We start from the raw sequence: 27,607 nt of genomic DNA on the forward strand, positions 1-27,607 counted from the left end.
TTTTCTCCATTGTATGTCTTGCCTCCTTTGTTATAAGTTAGGTGCCCATATGTGTGTGGGTTTTTCTCTGGGCATTCTATCCTGTACCATTGATCTATATTTCTGTTTTTGTGCCACTACCATACTGTCTTGATTACTGTGGTATAGTCTGAAGTCAGGGAGCCTGATTCCTCCAACTCTGTTTTTCTTTCTCAAGGTTGCTTTGGCTGTTCGGGGTCTTTTGTGTTTCCATATGAATTGTAAAATTTTTTGTTCTAATTCTGTGAAGAATGCCATTGGTACTTTGATAGGGATTGCATTGAATCTGTAGATTGCTTTGGGTAGTGCAGTCATTTTCACAGTATTGAATCTTCCAGTTCAAGAACATGGTATATTTCTCCATCTGTTTATGTCATCTTCGATTTATTTCATCAGTGTTTTATAGTTTTCTGAGTAGAAGTCTTTTGCCTCCTTAGTCAGGTTTATTCCTAGGTGTTTTATTCTTTTTGTTGCAATGGTAAATTGGAGTGTTTCCTTAATTTCTATTTCTGATTTTTTGTTGTTGGTGTATAGGAATGCCAGAGATTTCTGTGCTTTAGTTTTGTATCCTGCAACCTTACCAAATTCATTTATTAGTTCTAGTAGTTTTCTGGTGGCATCTTTAGGATTTTCTATGTATAGTATCATGTCATCTGGAAACAGTGACAGTTTTACTTCTTCGTTTCCAATTTGTATTCCTTTTATTTCTTTTTCTTCTCTGATTGCTGTGGCTCGGACTTCCAAAACTATGTTGAATAAGAGTGGTGAGAGTAGACATCCTTGTCTTGTTCCTGACCTTAGTGGAAATGCTTTCAGTTTTTCACCATTGAGTATGATGCTTGCTGTGGGTTTGTCATATATGGCCTTTATTATGTTGAGGTAGGTTCCCTCTATGCTTATTTTCTGGAGAGTTTTTAATCATAAATGGATGTTGAATTTTGTCAAAAGCCTTTTCTGCATCTACTGAGATGATCATATGGTTTTTAATCCTTAATTTGTTGATGTGGTGTATCACATTGATAGATTTGAGTATAGTGAAGAATCCTTGCATCCCCTTGATAAATCCCACTTGATTGTGGTGTATCCTTTTAATGTGCTGTTGCATTCTGTTTGCTAGTATTTTGTTCAGGATTTTTGCATCTATGTTCATCATTGATATTGGTCTGTAATTTTCTTTTTTTGTGATATCTTCGTCTGGTTTTGGTATCAGGGTGATGGTTGGTTCATAGAATGAATTTGGGAGTGTTTCTCCCTCTGCAATTTTTTGGAAGAGTTTGAGAAGGATGGGTGTTAGCTCTTCTCTAAATGTTTGGTAGAATTTGCCTGTAAAGCCATCTTGTCCTGGACTTTCGTTGGAAGATTTTTTTTTTTTTTTTTTTTTTTTTTTTTTTTTGTGCTACGTGGGCCTCTCACTGTTGTGGCGTCTCCCATTGTGGAGCACAGGCTCCGGACACACAGGCTCAGCAGCCATGGCTTACAGGCCTAGCCGCTCCGCGGCATGTGGGATCTTCCTGGACCGGGGCACGAACCTGTGTCCCCTGCATTGGCAGACTGACTCTCAACCACTGCGCCACCAGGGAAGCCCTTGTTGGAAGATTTTTAATTATGGTTTCAATTTCATTACTTGTGATAGGTCTGTTTATATATATTTTTTCTTACTGGTTCAGTCTTGGAAGGTTATACCTTTCCAAGAATTTGTCCAATTCTTCATGGTTGTCCATTTTATTGGCTTATAGTTGTTTATAGTAGTCTCTTATAATCCTTTGTATTTCTTCAATGTCAGTTGTGATTTATCCTTTTTCATTTCTAATTTTATTTATTTGCAACCTCTCCCTTTTTTTCTTGTTGAGTCTGGCTAAGCATTTATCAATTTGGTTTATCTTCTCAAAGAACCAGGTTTTAGTTTTATTGATCTTTGCTATTGTTTTCTTTGTTTCTATTTCATTTATTTCTGCTCTGATCTTTATGATTTCTTTCCTTCTACTGACTTTGGGTTTTCTTTGTTCTTTTCTTTCTAGTTGTTTTAAGTGTATGGTTAGATTGTTTATGTGAGATTTTTCTTTTTTCTCGAGGTGAGATTGAATTGCTATAAACTTCCCTCTTAGAACTGCTTTTGCTGCATCCTGTAGGTTTTGGGTTGTTGTGTCTTCGTTGTCATTTTTTTCTATGTTTTTTCTTTTTTTGTGGTACATGGGCCTCTCACTGTTGTGGCCTCTCCTGTTGTGGAGCACAGGCTCTGGACGTGCAGGCTCAGCAGCCATGGCTCATGGGCCCAGCCGCTCCGCGGCATGTGGGATCTTCCCGGACTGGGGTACAAACCTGTGTCCCCTGCATCGGCAGGCGGACTCTCAACCACTGCACCACCAGGGAAGCCCTCTATGTATATATTTTTTAAATTTCTTCTTTGATTTCTTCAGTTATCTCTTGGTTATTTAGTAGCACACTGTTTAGCCTCCATGTATTTGTGTTTCTACAGTTTTTTTTCCTGTAATTGATTTCCAATCTCATGGCATTGTGGTCAGAAAAGATACTTGATATGATTTCAGTTTTCTTAAATATTTGAGGCTTGATTTGTGACCCAGGATGTGATCTATCTTGGAGAATGTTCCACGTACACTTGAGAAGAAAGTGTATTCTCCCACTTTGCGGTGAAATTTTCTATAAATGTTAATTAGATCTGTTTGGTCTATTGTGTCATTGAAAGCTTGTGTTACTTTATTTTCTATTTGGATGATCTGTCCATTTGTGTAAGTGGGTTGTTAAAGTCCCCTACTATTATTTGATTTCTCCTTTCATGGTTGTTAGCATTTGCCTTATGTATTGAGGTGCTCCTGTTTTGGGTGAATAAACATTTATAATTGTTACATCTTCTTGGATTGATCTTTTGATCATTATGTAGTGTCCCTCCTTATCTCTTGGAACAGTCTTTATTTTAAAGTCTATTTTATCTGATATGAGTATAGCTACTCCAGCTTTCTTTTGATTTCCATCTGCATGGAATATCTTTTTCCATCCCTTCACTTTCAGTCTGTATATGTCCCTAAGTCTGAAGTGGGTCTCTTGTAGACAGCATATATATGTGTCTTGTTTTTGTATTCATTCAGCCAGTCTGTGTCTTTTGGTTGGGGCATTTAATCTATTTACATTCAAGGTTATTATCGATATGTATGTTCCTATTATCATTTTCTTAGATGTTTTGGGTTTGTTTTTGTGGGTCTTTTCCTTCTCTTGTGTTTCCTGCTTAGAGAAGTTTCCTTAGCATTTGTTGTAAAGCTGATTTGATGGTGCTGAATTCTCTTAGCTTTTGCATGTTTGAAAAGCTTTTGACTTCTCCATCGAATCTGAATGAGATCCTTGCTGGGTAGAGTAATCTTGGTTGTAGGTTTTTCTCTTTCATCACTTTAAGTATATCCTGCCACTCCCTTCTGGCCTGCAGAGTTTCCACTGAAAAAGCAGCTGATAACCTTATGGGGATCCCTTGTATGTTATTTTTTGGTTTTCCCTTGCTGTTTTGAATAATTTTTCTTTGAATTTAGTTTTTGTTAGTTTGATTAATACGTGTCTCGGTGTGTTTTTCCTAGGGTTTATCCTCTGTGGGACTCTGTGCTTCCTGGACTTGCATGACTATTTCCTTTCCCATGTTAGGGAAGTTTTCCACTATAATCTCTTCAAATATTTTCTCAGACCCTTTCTTTTTCTCTTCGTTTTCTGGGACCCCTATAGTTTGAATGTTCGTGTGTTTTGTGTTATCCCAGAGGTCTCTGAGATTGTCTTATTTTTTTTTTGTTTGTTTGTTTTTTTTAGATTGTCTTATTTTTCATTCTTTTTCTTTATTCTTCTCCTCAGCACTTATTTCCACCATTTTGTCTTCCAGCTTACTTACTCGTTCTTCTGCCTCAGTTATTCTGTTATTGATTGCTTCTAGTGTATTTTTCATTTCAGTTATTGTGTCGTTCATCTCTGTTTGTTCTTTAGTTCTTCTAGATCTTTGTTAAACATTTTTTCTGTTTTCTCAATCTGTGCCTCCATTTTATTTCCGAGATTCTGGATCATCTTTCCTATCATTACTCTGAATTCTTTTTCAGGTAGATTGCCTATTTCCTCTTCATTTATTGGGTCTTGTAGGTTTTTACCTTGCTCCTTCATCTGTGACATATTATTTCACGGTCTCTCTCTCTCTGTTTTTTTTTTTTTATGAGTGGGATTGTGTTCCTGTCTTACTGGTTGTTTGGCCTGAGGCTTCCAACACTGGAATTTGTAGGCTGTTGGGTAGAGCTGGGTCTTGGTGCTGACATGAGGACCTCCATGAGAACTCACTCTGATGAATATTTGCTGGGGTCTGAGATTCTCTATCAGTCCAGTGGTTCAGACTCAGAGCTTCTGCCACAGGAGCTTCAGCCTGACCCCCAGCTTGTGAACCAAGATCCTGCAAGCCATGTGGCGTGGCCAAAAAAAAAAAAAAAAAAAAAAAACAGAGAGAGAACAATAACAAAGTAAAAAATAAAATTAGGCTAGGAAACTAACAGATATGTTAGGAATATAAAAATATAGATGGGGCTCCCATGGTGGCGCAGTGGTTGAGAGTCCGCCTGCCGACGCAGGGGACATAGGATCGTGCCCCAGTCCAGGAAGATTCCACATGCTGCGGAGTGGCTGGGCCCGTGAGCCATGGCTGCTGAGCCTGCGCGTCCGGAGCCTGTGTTCCACAATGGGAGAGGCCACAACAGTGAGAGGCCTGCCTACCAGAAAAAAAAAAAAAGATAGATGAATCAACAACCAGAAGGTACAACAGTACCACAAAAGGCCATGGAAGGCGGGGCCTAAGCAAGGGCAAGGGCAAGGTTTGGGCAGTGGGTGGGGCCTATGCTTGGGATCCACAGGGCTGGAAAAGGCCCTGAGGGCTGTGGGGGGTGGGGCTTAGGCTCATCAGAACAGAAGGGTCCCAGGTGTGCCCCCCACCCTTGGTCTCAGAGGGCAGGGGACCTCACCTGGGAACCCAGCAGGCTTCTTGGGCTCTAGTGGGTGGGGCAAATGCCCTCCTCTCGTCTCCTGCTCCTCCAGTCCTGGAGGGCCCCTCCCACCTGCCTCTCCTGATCTCCCCGGCCTCAGGGGTGCTGATCCTGTCTGGCCTCCACTTCTCCTCCCCCTCAGTCCCCCCATGTCCTACCAGTTCACTTGGTGGTTCCTCCGTTTTCCTTGGGTGTCAGGGTCCCCTACCAGTGATCAGCAGGTGCCCTAGTAGTGGAGAGATGCTAACTCAGTGTCTGATTCCTTTTTATAATTCCTGTTTCCTTACTGATATTCTCTACTTAATGAGATAACTGTTTTCTTGGTTACCTTTTAGTTCTTTGTGGTTTCCTTTGCCTGGGCTTCCTCAGGGACAGTTCCTATATTCATTTCTTTTTTTTTTTTCTCCCTGTGAATGGTTCATACTTCCTTGTTTCTTTGCATGCCACATAATCTTTTGTTGAAAACTGGTCATTTTGAATATTATGTGTTGACTCTAGACGTCAGATTCCTCCCCTTAGGGTTTTTTGTTGCTGCTTGTTGTGGGTTGTTGCTATTAGTTTCATTGTTGTTTGTTTAGTGTCTTTTCTAAATTATTTTTGTTAGGTATATATGCTTTGTTCATGTGTGATTATTGAAGTCTGTGTTCCATTATCTTAGCAGTCAACTAGAGTTTTTCCCAGTTTCCTTGAACACCTGGAGACCAGAAAAGTATAAAATAAAGAAAAAGAAAAAAATACTCTACTTTTGGCTGGGTGGTTCTGTGTTTGGGTACTCCAGTGCTTAGCGGGGCTGTTTACAACCCTGCCTTAGCTTTTTAATTTATTTTTTTATTTTTTATTTTTTTGGTACGCAGGCCTCTCACTGTTGTGGCCTCTCCCGTTGCGGAACACAGGCTCCGGACGCGCAGGCTCAGTGGCCATGGCTCACGGGCCTAGCCGCTCCGCAGCACGTGGGATCTTCCTGGACCGGGGCACGAACCCGTGTCCCCTGCATTGGCAGGCGGACTCTCAACCACTGTGCCACCAGGGAAGCCCCCTGCCTTAGCTTTTACCTCCTGTTTGTGTGGAGCCTAAAGGTCAGCTAGAGGTAAAAGTTTTAAGGTAAAACTTCTAGGCCTTTTTCTGTGCATGTGTTCAGCCCTGGGCATATGTGTGGCCTTCTAGATTCTGCATTATATATGAGAGTTTACAAAGCCCATTTCTCCCCACGTATCTCCTTTCTCAATGTCTTCCTTTCCAGGCTTTTAGTTCTATATATGTGTTATTATCCTGCCTGTTTTCCCTTATCCTAGGCTGCTTGCCCTGGAAGTGCTCCAAGTCAGGCAAAACAAAAGCACTTTCTTGTGCCAGTTTTTGAGGAAATTGTCAGTCATGTCATTGCGTTCAGCCACAGTTGAGACTAAGGTTTGTATTGCCCCCTTGGCACTGTTATCCTGCACCAGGAGTGCAGCTGGCATCCTTACTGCCCCTGCTGAACTGGGGAGTGGGGGATGGTTGGTAGGCAGTTAGAAACACCACATCACTCTCTTACTGCAGTGTAGCAACTTGTTTCTTTGCCAAGCCTTCTTGGTTGTTGTAGTTTTTATTAGATTCCAGAGTTCTGCAAAAGTTGATTCTGACCGTTTTTTCCAGCCTGTGTGTGTGTGTGATGTGTATGTGCAGTGGGTGAAGCCTTGGAGTTCCCTGCTGTGTCCATTTTGATGATGTCCTTCCCCTGCTGCCCTCCTTTTTCTTCCTGCTGTATCTTTTCAAAGCATTGAAGTTAAGTTTTTACAGTATTTTTTTAAAGAAATACAAGCATATGTATAAAGATTCAAGTATGGTTTAAAGACTAAAAGTGAACACTGTGTACCCATCACTCCATTAAAGAAATAGAACACTACTGGTATCTTAGAAGGTTCTATGTGCCCCTTCCTTTTTCTGACCTAGAAGGAATCATTATCCTGAATTTTGTGTTAATTAGACATGCAAATAAGTAGGAAAATGTCATCCATAGCTAAGAGAAAAATAAGTCAATAGAAATAGACCTAGAAATGCTGAAATGATAGAATTCGTGCACCAAGACTTTAAAAACAATTATTTTAAAAAGTTTAAGGACTTATGGGCTTCCCTGGTGGCACAGTGGTTGAGAGTCCGCCTGCTGATGCAGGGGATATGGGTTCGTGCCCTGGTCCGGGAGGATCCCACATGCTGCGGAGCGGCTGGGCCCGTGAGCCATGGCCACTGAGCCTGTGCATCCGGAGCCTGTGCTCCGCAGCGGGAGAGGCCACAACTGTGAGAGGCCCGCGTATGGCAAAAAAAAAAATTAAATTAAATTAAAAAAATAAAAAGTTTAAGGACTTAAAGGCAAGTGTGAAAATATGTAGGAGAGAAATGGATATAAGATAGAAATAAATAAAAAACTTTTCAAGCTGAAAAATACCTGACTTGTTGCTTTTAATTCAGCATTTTCAGTTTTTAGGAGGCAGGCTGTTTGAGTAATCTGCCATATTTCCATTTGCAAAGTTCCATCCTCCCTGCCCTCCCACCTCCTGCAAGCTTTTTTTTATATAGTAATTCCCAAATTTTGCTGTTAACCAGTTTCATCATTTTTCTTATCATTGACTTTACCCAGTGTTAAGTTTAAAAAATTGGGAACGATTTCATCTTATTTTTAACTTACCAATTGAAAAATGTCAGTAATACTGCTTTTTCAGATAATAAAAGATAAAAATGCTGAGATCCAAAAAACGGGCACATAACCAAGATGATGAATGAAGGCAGTAAGCACTAATATTGTTAAAGAAAGAGCTAAGTATATAATATAGAAGTATTTGAGAATGATTAAATACAGATTATATTTCACAAAGTATATCTACATTTTTATACTTTTAAACTGTACTTGCATATTTAACAGATATAATTTGATTTAGTATTTTAATTAATATGTGATAATAGTAAATAAATAACAATTTATACTTCTATTGTATATATAATCTATAGTTAATCATTTTTTCTTGAACTGCACATTTTTAAACATTTTGTAGGCAAGGCTGTGCTGTATCCTTCTTGTTAGGACAGTACTGACAGCATAAACCTCTTTATGCACTCAGCTATGATTAAACTTAAGGTATTAAAATGCCACCTTCCAGTCGCTAAACATACTCTAAGTTTTTCTAAGTTGCCACACTTACCAGTACTGATTTCAGGGCCATTGGGATTTGTCTGTGTGTAGACCAGGTTAGGACAATGAATTCTTTTTCTTGGTTAAAAAGTTTAAGTTTTAATTCTTTTTTTTTTCCCAAATATTTTATGACTTATTTTTGAATAAGTTTCAATTTGTGGTTGAGAAAGTTGAGTTAAGTGTTGGCTTGGGTCACCGGCTTATCTGTGATTAGAATTCAGGATTTTTAGCCCTTAGTTCAATTCTTACATTTAGTTGCTCTACATGAGACATTCTTCCCTGTTCATGAGGGTTATGCGTTTGGCTTTCTTGTGGTACTGAAATATATTAAGGTGTTGAGTTGGTAATGCAGGATCAAGTATTTTTCATTTGAGGGAGCTAAACACTGAGTCCACTTAATCCTTAGTATAACAGTTATATTGATTCTCCACATTGTTATAAAATCCTAGGTCCATGATGACTAATTACAGAGTTGGGAGAATTTAATTTTGGCTTTGAGTAAAGTGACCAGAGAGTTCAGACCTCTATTTGACTCGAGAATAGTCTCTGATGTGCCCAGTAAGGTGTCATGTATGCTGTGCACAAAAGTTTTGGTTTTTAAATAATCAAATTACCTCAACTGGGGAGCACGTTACTATGGAACTTTAATTTTTCTAGGACTACAGTATGTATAACTTTAGCATACATATGATTGCTAGTTTTATAACATTCTAAATCCAGTGAAGTTCAGTCACAGTATTATAAGATACAAAAGATAAAGTATGATTAATTTTGACATAATGTCTACTTTTAATCAGTGACTACTTGTTTTTATGATAGCAGTTTCATTAAACTCTTGGTTGTTTCCTTGCAAGTGTCATTTTTAACTTAAACAGTGTTAGTAAGACTTTCTATTATTGTAAGCTGTTTACAGAGGTAAAATATTCATTATAAAAAGTAATAATGTTTTGCAAATTTTTTTTTTTTTTTTTTTTTTTTTTGTTTTTGTTTTGCGGTACGCGGGCCTCTCACTGTTGTGGCCTCTTCTGCAGCGGAGCACAGGCTCCGGATGCGCAGGCTCAGTGGCCATGGCTCACGGGCCCAGCCGCTCCGCGGCATGTGGGATCTTCCCGGACCGGGGCACAAACCCGCGTCCCCTGCATCAGCAGGCGGACTCTCAACCACTGCGCCACCAGGGAAGCCCTTTGCAAATTTTAACAAAGTGTAAGTACTTGTAATTTTATCTTGATTTAGAAATTTGGCAGTTTGGTATGTAATCCTTTAAATTGTGTTTCTTTCTATATGCTAACATTTTTTCAGTTCTCTTGTTATTAACTACAGTATGAACTATTATTTTCCTGTTTAAAAACTTTTTTTTTTTTTTTTTTTTTTTGCGGTACGCGGGCCTCTCACTGTTGTGGCCTCTCCCGCTGCGGAGCACAGGCTCCAGACGTGCAGGCCCAGCGACCATGGCTCACGGAGCCAGCCGCTCTGCGGCATGTGGGATCCTCCCGGACCAGGGCACGAACCCGCGTCCCCTGCATCGGCAGGTGGACTCTCAACCACTGCGCCACCAGGGAAGCCCCCTGTCATATTTTAAAAATACCTTTTCTCTAATTCAGGCATGCCTAGAGTGGTAGAAACTACTAGAATTAGGCTTTTTAAGAAACTTGCTGGTATGACTCTAAAAATTCAAATACATATGCATTGTAACATTAACATGTTTAATGAGATCTAAGTGATTGCTGAATAGTTTATTCCCCAGAAAAACAAACATCTACTTAACTGCATTTATATAATTTCTCTCCTTTCTCCTTCTACTGTTAAAAAAAAAGAGGAGAAAAAAATATAAACATATAGTTTATCTTTTACTGCTGTCCTTAGAAGCCATTTTTTAAAAAATAAGGTTAAAGTATAACATAATTGTTACCTTGGGTGTTCCATTTCACCTGGTTCTTGAGCTAACTTTTTCATATGTTATTTGCTAGTAACTGTAAATAAACCATTTAAAATCCTTGTGAAATGGAAATTCTAAGTAGCCTATGTCTTAACACTAATGAATTTAAATGCAATAATACCAGCTTCTTGCTAGATGAATTCTAGGAGTTCTTAGGGTTAATTAGGGTTCTCCTTACTTTTACATATTATTTTGTATAAATATTAGGTTATGTTGCTAGGAATCTGTCTTCTATTATTCAAGATCATAATTATTACTCAGTACTTACTAAGTACCAATTATATGCAAGAAACTAAAATAGATGTGACAAGATCCCTAACTTCAAGGGCTTATAATCAAATCGAATATTAGAATACATATCAATATAATCTGATATATGGTAGGTAGCAAATGGTGGTATAGACAGTGGTGCTCCAAGCATTAATGATGAATTGGTTATAAAAGGTTTCACAAAGGATGTAAGATATGAGTCAGGCCTTAAGACAGAAGACCTAAGAGACCATTTTAGGTATAAGAGCTAAGGGTGGATGTTCCTTTGCTTTATGTAGTAGCTTTAATACATGAATTTATATAGGGAGTTGATATTGAAGGGACTCAAGTGACAAGCTAAAGAGTTTGTAATTGGGAAGTAGGAAATAGTTTTGAACAGCGAGTGGTGAAAAAGAAATAGGATTTTAAAAAATTTAATCATTCAATTTGATTTCTCTAATGAGAGGTGCCACATAAAGTAGTTTTGAATATTTTTCATCTTTCATAGTTACAGGTTAAATTGTGCTAATGTCTCATGAATAGATTACAGCATTGATAAGTGTGTTTGCCATGTTTGTGGGAGGTAAAATGATTGTTCTAATCTACAAGCAGATGTTTAAAAAAAAGAAACATCCTTTTCCCAGCTGAATACGGTTGTTGGCTTTCTGCAGTTTTCTAACCTGGCAAGTACTACTGTATGTTTTTTGAATACATACATGCAAGTATACTTGGATATGAGGTCTGTGAGTGATTACTGAACCTAATGTTACATGAGTCTAAGTGCAATGGAGAAAGCTAATGACAAACATTATAAAAATAATTTCCTTTTGTTAGGAAAGAAGTGAACACAATGAAAAATATGAAGAGCAATAGACAAGGTAGTACAGTTTTTCAAATCTTACAAATAAGACTATTATACTAGTGATAACTGATGAAACTTTAGGAGTTAGTTCAATGCTCAAAATTGTCTGGATAGGCTAAGACACCCTTTACCTGTTCTCAAAAAAATGTATGATATAAAGGAAGAAAGTATAGCCTGACGGTTTATCATCTATAGACCCAGGACCACCTGTTAAGATGGACTATCTAAATAAAACATCTTAAATTTCATTTCTCTCTCTCTTTTTTTTTTTTAAGGGGGGCTGTGCACTGCGTGTATTGTGGGATCTTAGTTCCCTGACCAGGGATTGAACCCGCACCCTTGGCAGTGAAAGCGTGGAGTCCCAACCACTGGACAGCCAGAGAATTCCCTACTTCTCTTTCTTTACTCATATTGTTTGAGGGACTTTGGGTAGACAACAAAGATAATTGAAGGATATTAGATGAAATTATAATAAGAGAAAGAGTGAGGAGAAATATAAATTCATAATGTTGTTCATGTAGTAAATCCAGGAATTACTGACCTATTCTTACCACCCTGAGTTTTTACTTTAACAGAATATACATTTTGAATGTAGATGTACAATTTCCTAAATTCAGGGAAATGTATTTTATTTTTTTTAATTTTTTTATTTTTAAATAAATGTATTTATTTATTTTTGGCTGTGTTGGGTCTTTGTTTCTGTGCGAGGGCTTTCTCCAGTTGTGGCGAGCAGAGGCCACTCTTCATCACGGTGCGCGGGCCTCTCACTGTCACGGCTTCTCCCGTTATGGAGCACAGGCTCCAGATGCGCAGGCTCAGTAGTTGTGGCTCACGGGCTTAGTTGCTCCGCGGCATGTGGGATCTTCCCAGACCAGGGCTCGAACCTGTGTCCTCTGCATTGGCAGGCAGATTCTTAACTACTGCGCCACCAGGGAAGCCCACAGGGAAATGTATTTTAATGATGATTAGATTTACGGAAGCCTGAAGTCATTATGCAGTTTTAATAATGCAAAGAAAGCAGACAGAAAAGATGAAAATAAGCAGTTAACTACTATAATGAAGTAAACAGAGTATGTTCTTGGATCATGTGCCCATTTGTACATTCAGCTCACACGTATGTGCCTGTTCCTGTACTAGGGAATTAAAGGTATCTGTAAGAAGCTTACAGTCTAGACATATTTGCTTTCTTGTATACATGCAATAATAACCAAGCAGTTCTAATTCTCTTCTTCCTTAAAATTTTAAGGGACATCTTCAGTGAAAGTGAAACAAAAGTATGTGTTTAGTCTGTGATTGGTGGTAACAGAATATTTTCTTGTTAAGGATACTCACCTAGATTATCAAAAATAGCATCAAAATTATCTCATTGTAAACTTTGTCTTGGGCTTAGTCCTAAGTTGAGAAACTGGAGAATTCTGGTAGGGATGAGTTTTGTTTAAGATTTTTTGTTCTTCAGATTTATTCTCACTTTGGGGTTGTGCAAAGGACCTGCTTCAGGCACTCTGTCATTGTGTACTCAGCCCACAATGAAAACTAGACCAAAAGTTGAGCTTTCCCAACCTTTAGTCTAGTACTACTTTGTACCACTAGGGTTTTGGTAAGGCCTTCATAGAAGTAGTCTGTGTCAATCCGTAACTTGTTTTGGATTTTGTGATTGCTGTCAGTGCTTGATAAATGGTGGGGATGGAGGAGGGGGACAGTGAGTAGTGAGTAGCTTATTTCTGATAGGTTCTGTCCAAATTAAGGGGAAGAGCTTTTAATTGCCCTCAGTTTATTTAACTTGGCTGAACCCCACCACATCTTTGTTAGCCAGTGATGGAAAAGCCAACAAATAGCTTTCTTTTGAGTCATATGTACAACACTAGAAGAAAGCATTTTATGTTAAAGGGTTCTGTGTTCCATTGGCTGCCCTGGTCTGTAGCCTACTGAGCCTATGTTACCAGATGAATTACTAGTCCAGATGGCTAAACTGTTGGAGGATGTAAAACCAAAATCCATTTCAGGAAGCTGTCCACTTTGCTCAGTTTTGGATAGAGTCCATTCTAATTAGTGGTAACTCTTAATTTGTTTTAAAATATAATTTTTAACTGTATGCTTTCTTGATTTTTTACCTAGGTTACACAATATCCTCCTATGCTTGAGACCTACAGACTACGTGTCCTACCAGAACTAATCAATGGTTTTTCATCTCCTGGAGATAAATTAGAAACATAAACATGGTGCCAAAAGAACTCCTTACCTTACTCTAACTCCAGTTTATTCGGACGTACTTTTGTATTGAAGAGAGGTATACAAATTAAGGATACCTGTGCAGAGACTCTGTCGTGTAGGATCATGGACCATCCTAGTAGGGAAAAGGATGAAAGACAACGGACAACTAAACCCATGGCACAAAGGAGTGGACACTGTTCCCGACCATCTGGCTCCTCAACATCCTCTGGGGTTCTTATGGTGGGACCCAACTTCAGGGTTGGCAAGAAGATAGGGTGTGGGAACTTTGGAGAGCTCAGATTAGGTAAGAACTTGGTTATATTATTGGCTTAGCCTAACAAGAACAACAACAGCTATAATAAGCTTTGGTGCATTTCAAGACCAGCAGTTTATAATCTTATGAGAAGTTCTTGTAATGAGGACCTATTGTTAAAAGAACTGAAGCATTTATGAAGGAGACTATAGTCATTATCAGGTATAATTGTTATCCAGGGTTCATCCCTCTTTGTGTGTGATAGGATTTTAGATTTTCCACCAGTTCTGAGATTTTGTGATGTAGGGAGATCTACATACAGATATCAGTAAAACGAAGATTCTGATTTAGTTGGTTGGAGAGTAGAGCCCTGTATACTGTCTTTTTAACAAACTCCCAGTTGATTAAGATGCTGTTGGTCCTTGAACCACACTTTGCGAAGGGATTAAGGCCTTGTTTTAATTCAGAATCTACCCTTAGTAAGGGAAGAGTCAGTACTTACTCAGTAATACCCATACTTAGTCTGCAAGGAGATACATCAGTATTTAGAGAGGTTTTCCAACTGATACCATGTTTGCATTCCTTCCCAGAAGTCCCAACATCAGGATTGAGCTAGAACTCCAGGGAGAAACTTTGCAATTTTTATTTCCCAACCAAGGAAAGGATTTTTTATTTCAGGTATCAGTTTATGAGTGAGATGATGAATAATGATAAAATCAACCAGTTTGAAGATGTGAAATTAGGAAGAAGGTACATTGGGTATTTAGAAACTTTTTATGGCCCTCCCTAGGTGAATGGGAAAGAGAAAATGAAGGATCTTGTGAATATGTGAAGTTGGTCACCGATCTGTATTGGTGCAGATTGTGACAAGGTCCTTTTTTAAGCTAAAGTGTTTTCTTATTTTTCATAGCTGTTGAGACTATGTAGTATTTTGAAGACCCATCGTAAGAGGCTTTGCCCTTTGAGGAATTGGGAGCGTGGGAGCATAAGATGATTATTTTTGATTATCTCTGCTACTTCTCATGATTTTTCCAAAGGAGATCGAAAAAATCTTACCTCTCATCCCCCCATAGAGAGATTCAGGGAAACATCACTGTACTAGCCAGAGATCACTGGGTGTAGAATTGAATCTAGGGATGCTGAGAATGAATTTATTTTTACCACTAGAAGGCTGGGAGCCTGGGATTTTAAGACCTGACTAGGATAATGAAAGGCTTTTATATTTAGTGATGTGTTCATGTCTGGTTAGCAAAGCCAGCAGATGCTACTGAAAATAGGAGTAAGATGTGTAATTTCACACTGCTTGAGTTCCTACCAACTACTGAGTTGCTTTAGTAGCTAGTTTTGTGACTATACATTTATATAATGGATTGACTTTGCTCTAACATCACAGTAGTACTTGAATTAAATAGATTATGACAAACATCCACAAAATTACTGAGGCAGTTTATAATGCATATAAATTCATGCTTTCTCAAAACATCATAAAATTGTTTAATTTCTATAAAGATGAAGAAAAATCCTGGTCAATGAAAACTGCAAATGTATTTTATTTAATTACTTAAGTCTAGATTTGTATTATATTATCTTTACGTTTACACAGGAATGGAAAAATCTATTCAGGTAGAAGGATAGCTCATGTATATTTTCAGAGTGGTAAAGTGTTGTGTTTTATTTCCTCTGACGAATCTAGGGTGATTATGATGGGTCCCATTTTGACTTGCATTGTAGTCAGTAGAAAGAACTTGTCTCTCTTTTCAAGTGGTTTTATTCTTGTGTGCTGATGAGGTTTTCATTAGCCCTGGGACCGTTATTGTTAGGGCATTGTATCTAGGAGTACTTTTTATCAACAGAAACCAGAAAAGTAACTTTCAGAATCATTTGATGTCTCCCGACAATAGGGTGTGCTGTATACCCCATTCCATTGTCCTCTTGCTATGGTATTAGGAAGTAGAAGATTGTGCAGGCAACAGGAGGTGAAAACTGGAAAATTCCAAACTCAAGGCAGGAGCAGATAGGCCTCCACCCAGGCTGCCATTACAATGCTGTGCTTTCTTCTCCAAACTCATTTCTTTCTCTAGCTACCTGTCTCTTCTGTCCCTCAAATAGCCAAGTGCATTTGTGCCTCAGAGCTTTTACACCTACAATTCCTTCTGCTTGAAGGATTCTTTCTTCAAACTTTTGCTTCGCTGGTTGCTTTTCATCCCTTGGGCCTCAACTTTCATGTTACTGTCTCAGAGAAACCTTCTGTGACTTCTCTCCCACCTCCATTTAAAATAGCACATTACTCCCCTAACCACATTCTGTCTCATCAAACTGCTTTGTTTTATTCATCGCATTGATCACTATCTGACATTATTTTATGTATTTGTTTACCTGTTAATTGTCTCTCCTTACTCCAGTATAAGCCCCTTGGAGGGCAGGGATTCTATCTGTATTATTTGCTGATGTTATTTGTGGGCTGGATGGATAGATAGCCAGATGAGTAGGAAGGGGGGAGAAAAAAAATACATGGGCTCCTTTGGGTTCCTGGTATGTGGGGGTCGTGGTAGGTAGTGGCATTACTGCTTAAATAGACTCCTGAATTCCAGACAGAGAGCCAAAAAAAAAAGGGATGATTAGTGTATTTTGACTCTGTGTAAATCTATTTCCACCTCATCATCCATTTAACAAACAATTCTTGAATATTTACTGTCTTGCTAGACTTGGGAAGGATACAAAGAATTACAAGATGTACTTAAGAATCTCACAGTATCGGGTGGTGGGAAGATAAATAAGGAGTATGGGGTTGACAGATACACACCACTATGTATAAAATAGATAACCAACAAGGACCTACTGTATAGTACAGGGAACTGTAGTCAATATCTTGTAGTAACCTATAAAGGAAAAGAATCTGAAAAATATATATGTGTATGTATAACTGAATCAGTTCGCTGTATACCTGAAACAAACACAATATTATAAATCAGTTACAGTTTAAAAAAAATCTCAGTCTAATGACAGAAAAAGAAACACAAATTACAACATAAAGTGATAAGTATTGTAATAGAGTGTATAAAAACTACACTGGCAGGGAAGGTTAATGAAGGTTTCACAGAGGAGCGTGGTTTGATTGAGAGTAGTACAGGACTTCACTGGCGAGCACAAGGAAGAAGGACTGTCCAACAGCAGGATGCACAAACACTACATGTTGTAAAATTGTTTAGCATATTGTCAGAGCAGGAACTAGTTATACCCAGCTGGGTTATGGGGTGTGAAGTGAAAGAAGAGTAATAGATGAGGCTATTAGATACGTTGGGAGCAGATTGTGAAGTGTTTGCTTGGTATTAAAGCATTTGGACTTTATCCTGTAGGCAGTGGAGTAGAATCATCAAGGGTTTCACAACAGAAGAGTGACATTATCTGGTTTGTATTCTAGAAAGATAATTCCCAGTATAAGATTAGATCAGATAGTAAAGAGGTTGACATCGTGTGGATTTTTGTTCTAATTGTACTTGTCACATTGTGTCATGTTCCTCCATCTCTCTACCTCAAGATATGCTTGATGGTAGTAATTTGCTTTATTAATATTCTCATATTTATTCGTATTCTTAATTCCTTTTACTGTGTATGGCATATAATGGGTACCCTAAGTAGTCCAGATCAGAATTGGCCAGGCCTGCCTTAGCTCTGAAAATGGCAGTGAGATGCAGAGGAAGGGATGAATTAGGGAGAAATTTCAGAAGGAGACCTTAGGCAGGATTTGGTTACCAGTTATTTTGCCAGCGTGGGAAGACCAAGTGAATGAGGAAACCTTTAATAGAGCTAGGAAACATGGGATTAGAGTAGGCGATGGGGAAGGCAAGTAAGTTAGACTTTGAGAATATATTGACTTTGAGGATTGTGTAGCACATACGCAGAAATGTGACTCTGAGACTTAGAAAAATTAAACTTCAGCTGGGATTAAGAAATCATTACCATGTTGGTGTTAATGAGCATGCAATCATCAGTGATGATATGATGCTTGTGGACCTTTTGTGAGTGAGGAGAGAAAGAGGGTGTATTTAAGGGATGCTGGAAGAGGAAGAGCCTCAAGAGTAGAGAAGTCGAAAAGTCAAGACAAGAGTTTCTAGAGGGATGGGGTGTTAAGCACAGCCTGTGCCCTAAGGCTAAACAGGAGAAGCTGATTATTATAGCCTTTGGTCTTTTACTTCTGTTTATATATTTCTGAGATGATTCCTTTTTTCCTTCCTTTTTGTTCTTCGTTTATTTTAATGAATACATGTATTTTGTAACCAGGGGAAAAATAGCAATAAACATATCCTTTAAAGGAATGCTTTTAAAAAGAAAACATGCTGTTGCCCAAAATTTTTTTTTAAAATTTTTATTAAAAGTATCTCCAAAGATAATCACTAATTTTGTTTAATTAATTTAATTTTCCAGAATAACAAATATGGATCAGGACATATTTTAGAAATGCAATCAAACTGTGCTGTAAACTTGCTTTTATCACTTAATACAGCATGAACTTCTATTGTTTCAGCTTAAATATAGATCTTTTTTTTTTTTTTTTTTTTTTTTTTTTTTGCGGTACGCGGGCCTCCCACCGCTGTGGCCTCTCCCGTTGCGGAGCAGCAGGCTCAGCGGCCATGGCTCACGGGCGCAGCCGCTCCGTGGCATGTGGGATCTTCCCAGACCGGGACACGAACCCATGTCCCCTGCATCGGCAGGCGGACTCTTAACCACTGTGCCACCAGGGAAGCCCTTTTTTTTTTTTTTTTTAATTAAAGTTTTGAGTCTCCTGAATCAGGCCTGGAAAGAATCATGTAAACATTAAGATAAAAATGATTCTAGGGCTTCCCTGGTGGCGCAGTGGTTGAGAGTCCGCCTGCCGATGCAGGGGACGCGGGTTCGTGCCCCGGTCCGGGAGGATCCCGCGTGCCGCGGAGTGGCTGCGCCCGTGAGCCATGGCTGCTGAGCCTGCGCGTCCGGAGCCTGTGCTCCGCAACGGGAGAGGCCACAGCAGTGAGAGGCCCGCATAGCGCAAAAAAAAAAAAAAAAAATGATTCTATTCCTCCAGAATTTAGAAAATATGTATCCCTAGTCTACAAATAACAGCTTTTTTCCTTCTTAGTTGCAAGAATAAGTAGATAGGTGATTTCATATCCTAACAAGTATGTGCCTATGTTTATGGGAGACCATTTAGACTAAACAATCTTGCATATAAATTTTAATAATTTTTATACTGTCTTTGTGAAATAGTATCTTGTTAGAGAATGTTTTTACTTACACATAAGAAAATGGAGGCACAAAGAATTGACCTTTTTGTTCTATTCCATCTTTGGTATCTGGTGAAATATGTAAAAGTACATTAGAACAGAAGGATGTTTCTGACAAAGGTAAATTGTCTAAGGGTATCAGCTTGTCCTGTGACACATTCCTCCCTTGCTTCTAAAATAAGACACTTATTTCTATGACTAACTTCTCTGCGTATTGTTCTTTCCATATCTGAATTACTTAAGTATCACTAATGAACTTAAATTGGGACTTATAACTTCAGCTCTTACCAGCCAGTTCTGTTTCTGGCAGTTATGATAATTAACAGTTTACAGTTGCATATTATATAAAGCAATTGGTTTCATATTACATCCCACAAAGTCTTGGAGCCCTTGATTTCATACTTCAAGAGAATGGGAAAGGAAAAGTGAGCAGGCAGGACTCTCTCTTACCTTTATATTGAGTTTTCAGCAAGATTTTGTTTAAAAGGTATGGGTCTGTTGTGTTAAAATTTTTTGAAAAGCATTCATCTGAAAGAATATAGGCTTAAGATAAAATAAGATTTAAAAGTGTTTCTTCTCTAGTTGAAAGTGAAAGCATTGTAAAATCAAATGTTTACTTTTTTATTAATAGTTTCATAGGAAATCTTAGCATTTTGAACAAATGAAACTCAATCTATATCAGCCAAAAATCAAGCCAGTCAGCAAAACAAAAAAACTGATACAAAGTTGGCCCTCCATATCCACAGGTTCTTCATCTCTGGGTTCAAGCAACCAGGGGTGGAAAACACTCTGGGGAAAAATAGTCCCATAAAGTTCCAAAAAGCAAAACTTAAATTTGCCCTATTACAGGTGACTCTTCACATAGGATTTACATTGTATTTACAATTATTTACCTAGCATTTACACTGTACTAGGTGTTATAAGTAATCTAGAGATCTAGATCTAGTATACAGAGGATGTACCCAGGTTATATGCAAATAATACGCCATTTTGTAAAGGGACCTTGAGCGTCCACAGCCACAGACTTTGGTATCCATGGGGGTCCTGGAACCAGTCCTCCACAGAGAGTAAGGGGCTACTGTATTGTGCTTTTATAACATTGTTAAAGTTTCCCTATAAATTTGCAAATGTTGGGGGTCTGTGGATGGAACAAGCTAAAAACAAGTTTTAGAAGTCGTATCATTACTTTCTGCCTCAAGTGGTTAAAAGAGCCCTGAGTCAGATTTCCTTTCCAAGTTTCATTTTTTTTCCTCCGTAAGAGGAAGGTAATAATAATATCTATCTTACAGATTTGTTGTAGAGATAAAATTTAGATAATGCATATAATCACCTAAGACAGTGATTGACAGATAGTGAGCACTTGGTTTGTATACATAATACAAAACATTGTTTAAATTTTTGTTTTATTTTTTCCCAACTTGTATGAAGAAAAATTTCAAAATTTTACAAAAAACTAAAAAGGATAGGATGGTGAGGATCCATAATAACACCTACATTTACCAGTTGTTAATATTTTTGTCCCATGTACTTTACCTCTTTGGAGATATGTATGTGTGTACATTTGTTTATGTGTTGTGGTAAGTTGTAAGACTGATAAAACATATTTTTCTCCCCCTCAGAAGGGGATACTTAGGTTCCTGCTTCATAGATATGTAACGAATTATATCATTTGTTTTCCGCAGTATGTTGTGGAGGAATTCAATTTAAATTATGATCCCAGAAATAATGTATTTTAACTTTCTTGGAAAACTACAAATGAATATAAAGTTATTGTTCCTAATAGTATTGTAGTTTAAATTTCTTTTGGAATTGCATCCTGTTGGTTCTAACTCAAGCACAGTTTGCTGAGGATAAACAGCTTTAACAGATGTTGAGGGAGAATTCTTTTTGTCAGTAGCATAATCCACCAAAAAATGGTAGGAGCAAATAGTTTTAACCACATTCGCTGATGCACAGACTGTGTCATGTTAATATGGTAACTTTAGAAGTATCACAGATATGATAACTTGCAGGATTATGCATTGACATCTTGGCTAGTTAATCAGGAGAACTTAACAGTAAAATTTTCAGGATTGCTAAACCAGTTTGGAATTTTTCAGCAGGAGTACAAAACTAGGACGATTAAGGATTTAATTATGAAGAGAGTTCAGAATCAATATTTATGTGATGATCATGCATCCTAAGGAGAAAACTGTCTGAACTTATGGCCATACTTTACCAGAAAATGGCAAAGCTCTTACCAAAGGAAATGGAGCCCATCTTCCAAAATGTTGACATCTCTAGTCTGCTTTTTTCCCACCTATTTTACTTGTTCTGTCTTCTTCCTTTTGTCGTTTCATTGGGCTTTTGGAAAGGAATAGAGTGAAATGCCTACATTTTCTCTGCCATGTTAAACCAGATGTCTCTGTGTATCGTATATTTTTATTCAGCAAGGCATTTATTTGACAAACTTTTGTGATAGTCTAGTAACGCATTTAGAAATATGAGTTGGCTGAGAAGATAGTTGAGATTTGTAGTTGTTTTAACCACCTCAGCAAAGAGAATCGGATCATTGTCATCACTGATGCTGAACAGTAGAGCTCTGTATTTTGATTCCGTTCAGTTCAACCGTGAATTGGATGGAGATCTTTGAAGGACATAGTAATGAAATCCTCACATAATACAGTGCTTGAGGTGGGGCAGCTAATATAGTGACTGGTTAACAGAATCAAGATTCAACATTAAATTTTTTGAAAAAACAGTGAATTGAACAAAAGACTTGACCATGATTCAAGAATCCTACTCTACAATTTCAAGTCTGACAACTAGATTGGCAACACTTATATGAAAAAGTTGGCTCTGAGTTTACTATGAGACAGGAGTGGGATTTACCCCCAAAAAGCTCATGGTAACTTAGAATGATTTAATAGATAAGACCTTTCTTAAGTTTTGGACCTCTAGGGAACTTCGGCATTGTCTAGTTCAAACTTCATCATTTTAAAAATGAAAGAAATTAGAAATTAAACAACTTAGTCAAGGTAAAATAAACTAGCTTGCCACAGAGTTGGAACTAGAGCCCAGGTCTGGGACATCCCAGACAGATATTTCTATTATATATCATGTAGTTCCCCTACTTATTGGTTAAGTGTGCAGTCGAAATACTACATGCTGGGGAAAAAGAGGTTTAAAAGGACATAAGAAGTAATTTTAAATTCCAAAGGTTATAATCATTTACATTCAGTATAATTATACCTATTACCAAGAAAAGAAATATAAAGTATAAAATGATAACCAATAATCTTTTCTCTAAGTATTACTATCTAGGTTCTATGTTGAACCAACTTTAATCTTCAGGGATTTTCTGGGAGGTAAGGAGGGAAAATGTTGGCTAATTGATTAATAATTAATTTTTTATTATTTTTAATTTTGCAAAGTATAGATTTTAAATTTAGAGTAAAATCAAAGTGGAGGAGATTATAAACACTGTTCTTTATTCTACCCTTAGCTTTTTATTTGACTAAGGTACAGTGGGAAATGAGGGTAGAGATGTGAGCAGTCTGTTCTTGACTAGCTGTGGGCCACGATATAGATTTGGACTTTGTCTTGTAGGCAGTTAAAAAAAAAAAAACACAAACAAAAAAAACTTGGAAGGAATTGCATGTCATGTTTTCCACCCCCGTACCCCGCCCCTCCGCAGAGATCATAAATTAATTAGAACTTCTGATCTCACTGCCCCTTCCCACAGAAGGTATCATTTTTCTGTATTGTTAAAAAACACAGAGCAGTCTTTTTTTATCTAGTGGTGCTGATATTAAAGGATAATAGGGGAGTTCTCCAGTTTGTCTGGATGATAGAAAGCTGAAACAGTAAATGCCTTGTGATTTAAGTAATTCTAAGTGTTTCTTTGATTAAAGGGCTCTTGTAGGTAGTTTAGGCTAATGTCTGTACTGTGAAACTAAAAGTTAACATTTCTTTTTTGAGATTGTCATGTTCCTTTTTCTACTGAATGTTATAAACTACTTCAGAGATAGAGTAATCTAAATAATAATTAGATTGTTTGGTTTTGAGCACCTAGCCTATAGAGAAGTTAATGGTAATTCCAATTCATGAAGCTTGTTCTGTTTCTGTTTGTTTGGGTTTTGTTTTTGTAGACAGAATTGTAACATTACAGAAAATTAGAGCAGCTCTTTTTTTAGTTGTGTGTAAATGTATATATGTCTATATATACATGCATATACATATATATGTACTTTGGTATAAACGAAGTTGGCTATGCTTTGAGATTCTGCCTTTTTTATTTACTAAATTCCTATATGTGACTTTTGTAATTATAAGTTTAATGGCTATTCTGTTTCTTCAAGTGGATTACCACAACCGTTACCATATAATTGGGCTTCGTTTTCTTCTAGCTTTTATTATTATTATAAGTAAATAACACAATAAACATGTTCATGAAGATAGGTTATTATTAGAACTATAACACATTATCCTCTCTAGCTTGCTAGATAAATTAGTTTTATATAGGGCAGAAAATTTACACATCAGTGATGAAAGTGTAATTTTTCTACAGTTTTATTATACTCTAAAATACTCATATTCCAGAACAGACAAGGCTAAATGTAGCATTTTTTCACAAAAATTTATGTAGAATATAAACTAACATTAATGTAAATTAGAATTATAAATTACATTTTTTGAAATTTTTATCCATGTTATAGTAAAACTGTACATGGTATCATTTTTCTTAATAAGCTCCAGCTCTCTGCATCAAAGCTGAGGACTAGCAAAGCAAAACAACAATAAAAATAAAAAATTTCTTAGCAGTCAAAATAGATATCTTAGGATCTGTGTACCCAGAAGTTCCTGTGCTTCAGACCTTCAGTCTTTTTCTTAAAGCCTTTGTGTTCTTATTTTATATGCATTTCTAACAAGCTTATTAGTTTTCTTAATCTTCCATAGAGTACAAACACAGAAGGAAGAGGGAATTACATATATCAAGAAGTGATCACTGATAGACTGATAGCAAGGGAGGTAACAAAGTCACAGAGCAGAGCAGTCTGGGCAGAATAGCCTTATATACTGGATTAACCCCTAAGGGTGTTTGCTCAAGTGGGGTAATATAATTATTACTCATCTTGAGTAGATTCATCAAGGAAAAAACATCAGATATTCATGGAAACGTTTTTATTGAGGTGCAATTGACATATAACATTATATTAGTTTCAGGTGTACACATAATGATTCATTATTTGTATATATTGCAAAATGATCACCACAGTAAGTCTAGTTAACATCCATCACCACACATATTTACAAAATTTATTTTTCTTGTGATGAGAACTTGTAAGATTTCCTCTCTTAGTAACTTTCAGATATGCAGTACAGTATTATTAACTTTAGTCATCATGCTGTACATAGCATCCCTGTGACTTATTTATTTCATAACTTTAAGTTTGTAAAAAAATGTAATGCTTCATGAATTTGCATGTCATCCTTGCACAGGGGTGGGGTGCACGCTAATCTCTATCAATTTTAGTAAATAGTATGCTGCTAGAGTGAACACCCGATATTCTCTTTATGAAACATGAAGCTTTAGAAACATTTCCATTGTAAATGATTTTACTTTTTAACTTTAATTGAAAGAGTGTCACTTCACTTTTCTGAAAAATTTATTTATATAAAAGAGTTCCCTACTTGAGGTTTAAGAGATACTAATATTTTTCTAATTAAAAGACAGTATGGGGAATTCCCTGGTGGTCCAGTGGTTAGGAGTCCACACTTCCACTGCCAGGGGCCTAGGTTCGATCCCTAATCAGGGAACTAAGATCCTGCAACTGCGTGGCTTGGCCAAAAAAATAAAAAGGAAAAAAAAAAGGCAGTATGCTTCTGAGAATGGATAATGAAAGAAGAGGTCTGAATCATTATTATACAAAAGTATCTATGTTTAATCCAAAAATGAAATTAAGAAAGCAGTTTCATTTACAATAGTATCAAAAGAGAATAAATTTAACAAAATGACTGTAAAATTTATACTCTGAAAACCACAAAACATTTTGGAAAGGAATTAAAGAAGACCTAGATAAATACCAAGGTCCTACTGTATAGCACAGGGAACTATATTCAATATCCTGTGATAAACCATAATGGAAAAGAATATAAAAAAATATATATGTATATATATATATAACTGAGTAACTTTGCTATACAGCAGAAATGAAACAGCATTGTAAATTAAAAAAAAAAAAAAAGGAAGAAGAAGAAGACCTAAATACCTGGAAAAACATTCACATTCAGGGGTCAGACTTAATATTGTTAAGGTGTAGTACTCCCCAAATTGATTTACAGATTCAACACAACCCCTGTTAGAATCCCAGCTGGCTTTTTTGCATATATTGACAAGCTGATCCTAAAATTCATATGGAGTTGCAAGGGACCCAGAAGAACCAAAACAATATTGAAAAAGAAGAACAAAGTTGGATGACTCGCACTTTTTGATTTTAAAGCTTACTACAAAGCAACAGTAATCAAGACACTGTGGTACTGGCATTAGAATAGACATATAGGTCAGTGGAATAGAATTGAGAATCCAGATATGAATCTATGGTCCATTGCTTTTCTTCAAGTGTGTCAAGACTATTCAGTGGGGAGAGGATAATGTTTTCAACAAATAGTGCTAGGAGAACTGGACATTCACGTACAAAAGATTGAATTTGAACCTTTACCTCATTCTATACAAAAGTTAACCCAAAATGTGTCGAAGAACTAAATGTAATAGCCCAAACTGTAAAACTCTTAGAAGAAAACATAAGGGTAAATCTTCAGGTCCTCGGATTTGGCAGTGGACTCTTAGATATGACACCAAAAGCACAAATAGCAAAAGAAAAAATAGATAAATTGGATTTCATCAAAATGAAATCTTTTGTGCTGCAAAGGACATCCTGAAAAAAAGTAAAACAACAATCCATATAACGGGAGAAAATATTTACATATCATATCTAATAAGGGACTAGTATTTCAAGTATACAAAGAACTCTTAGACCTTAACAATAAAATGACAAATAACCCAATTTTACTTTTATTCTTTTTTTTTTTTTTTTTTGGGCACACCGTGTGGTATGCGGGATCTTAGCTCCCCAACCAGGGATTGAACCTGTGCCCCCTGCAGTGGAAGCAAGGATTCTTAACCACTGAACCGCCAAGGAAATCCCCAAATAACCCGATTTTAAAATGGACAAAGGATTTGAATAGACCTTTCTCCAGAGATGACATAGGAATGGCCATTAAGCACATGAAATGATGCTCAACATCAGTAGTCATTGGGGAAATTCAAATCAAAATCACAGTGAGATCCCACATTATACCTACTAGGGTGGCTGGAATCAAACAGATAATAATAAGTGTTTACTGGTGAGGATGTGCAGAAATTAGAGACCTCACATGCTGCTGAAGGGTATGTAAAATGGTACAGCCACTTTGGAAAACAGTTTTGCAGTTCCTCAGAAAGTTAAACATTAAGAGTTACCATTTCTTCCTGCAATTCCACTCTTAGGCACATACCCAAGAGAAATGAAAACATTATTCACACAAAAACCTATACGTGAATGTTCATAGTGGTATTTTTTTTTTTTTCTAATTTTTTTTTTTTTTTTTTTGGCGGTACGCGGGCCTCTCACTGTTGTGGCCTCTCCCGTTGCGGAGCACAGGCTCCGGACGCGCAGGCTCAGCGGCCATGGCTCACGGACCCAGCTGCACCACGGCATGTGGGATCTTCCCGGACCGGGGCACGAACCCATGTCCCCTGCATCGGCAGGCGGACTCTCAACCACTGCGCCACCAGGGAAGCCCAGCATAGTGGTATTTTTCATAGCTAAAAGGTGGAAGTAAACCAAATGTCCACCACTTGATTAATAGATAAACAAAATGTGGTATTATTTGGCCATGAATGAACAAATGAATCCAGGAATAAAAATACATGCTATTGATGAACATTATGCTAAATGAGAGAAGCCAGTTAAAAAAGACCACATATTATGTGATTCCATTTGTATGAAACATCCGTAATAGATGAATCTATTGACTCACAGAAACTATTGAGACAGAAAGTAGATTCGTGGTTGCTTAAGGACTGGTGTTTAGAGGTGAGAGGGACAGGACGACTGATGGGTGGGTAATAGCTAAAGAGTATGGGGTTTATTTTATTTTGGGGGGGGTTTGAGGTGATAGAAATATTCTAAAATTGATGTGACAGTTGCATGATTCTGAGAACATACTAAAACCCAGTGAATTGTACACTTTAAATGGGTAAATTGTATCCTATGTGAATTACATCTCAAAAGCCGTTACCAAAAAATGTACATAGGCTTAGTCAAAATTAATATGCAGACTTACAAATATGATTATGTAACTTCATGTTAGAATTAAGTAGCGTAATCACTTAGTATAGGTTGAGATGATTTTTCCCTCTTGCGAAACTATATTTAGAATTAAACTAGGGAAAGTTTCAAATCTCATCACATTTTGAACATTTTTAAATTTTTAAATAAATTATTGATTAGAGATAAAACTGTTATTTCATCTGTGGTCAGTCTTAAGTTATACTTTGTAAATCATGATTTTGTATTATTATACATATCTGTTTCACTGCTTCATAATCACTTTAATAACCA

General features: G+C 37.2%; 1 protein-coding gene across 8 annotated transcripts in view; it reads left to right on the forward strand.

Annotated features, from left to right (window-relative positions):
- CSNK1G1 (casein kinase 1 gamma 1) overlaps positions 1-27,607 on the forward strand; it is a 158,742-nt gene that overhangs the window by 33,923 nt on the left and 97,212 nt on the right. For 7 of the 8 annotated variants that reach the window (XR_004348363.1, XR_004348362.1, XR_004348361.1 and 4 more), the window contains exon 2: positions 13,353-13,752. The exons of the other annotated variant lie outside the window; for it this stretch is intronic. Coding sequence is in view for 3 of the 7 variants with exons in the window: in XM_032622132.1 (XP_032478023.1) it covers positions 13,572-13,752 (181 nt within the window). In the remaining 4 variants the exon portion in view is untranslated. The remainder of the gene's footprint in view (positions 1-13,352; positions 13,753-27,607) is intronic. 8 annotated transcript variants of the gene reach the window in all.

This window comes from Phocoena sinus, chromosome 2 (assembly GCF_008692025.1).
Source record: "Phocoena sinus isolate mPhoSin1 chromosome 2, mPhoSin1.pri, whole genome shotgun sequence".
In the NCBI taxonomy this organism is placed as follows: domain Eukaryota; kingdom Metazoa; phylum Chordata; class Mammalia; order Artiodactyla; family Phocoenidae; genus Phocoena; species Phocoena sinus.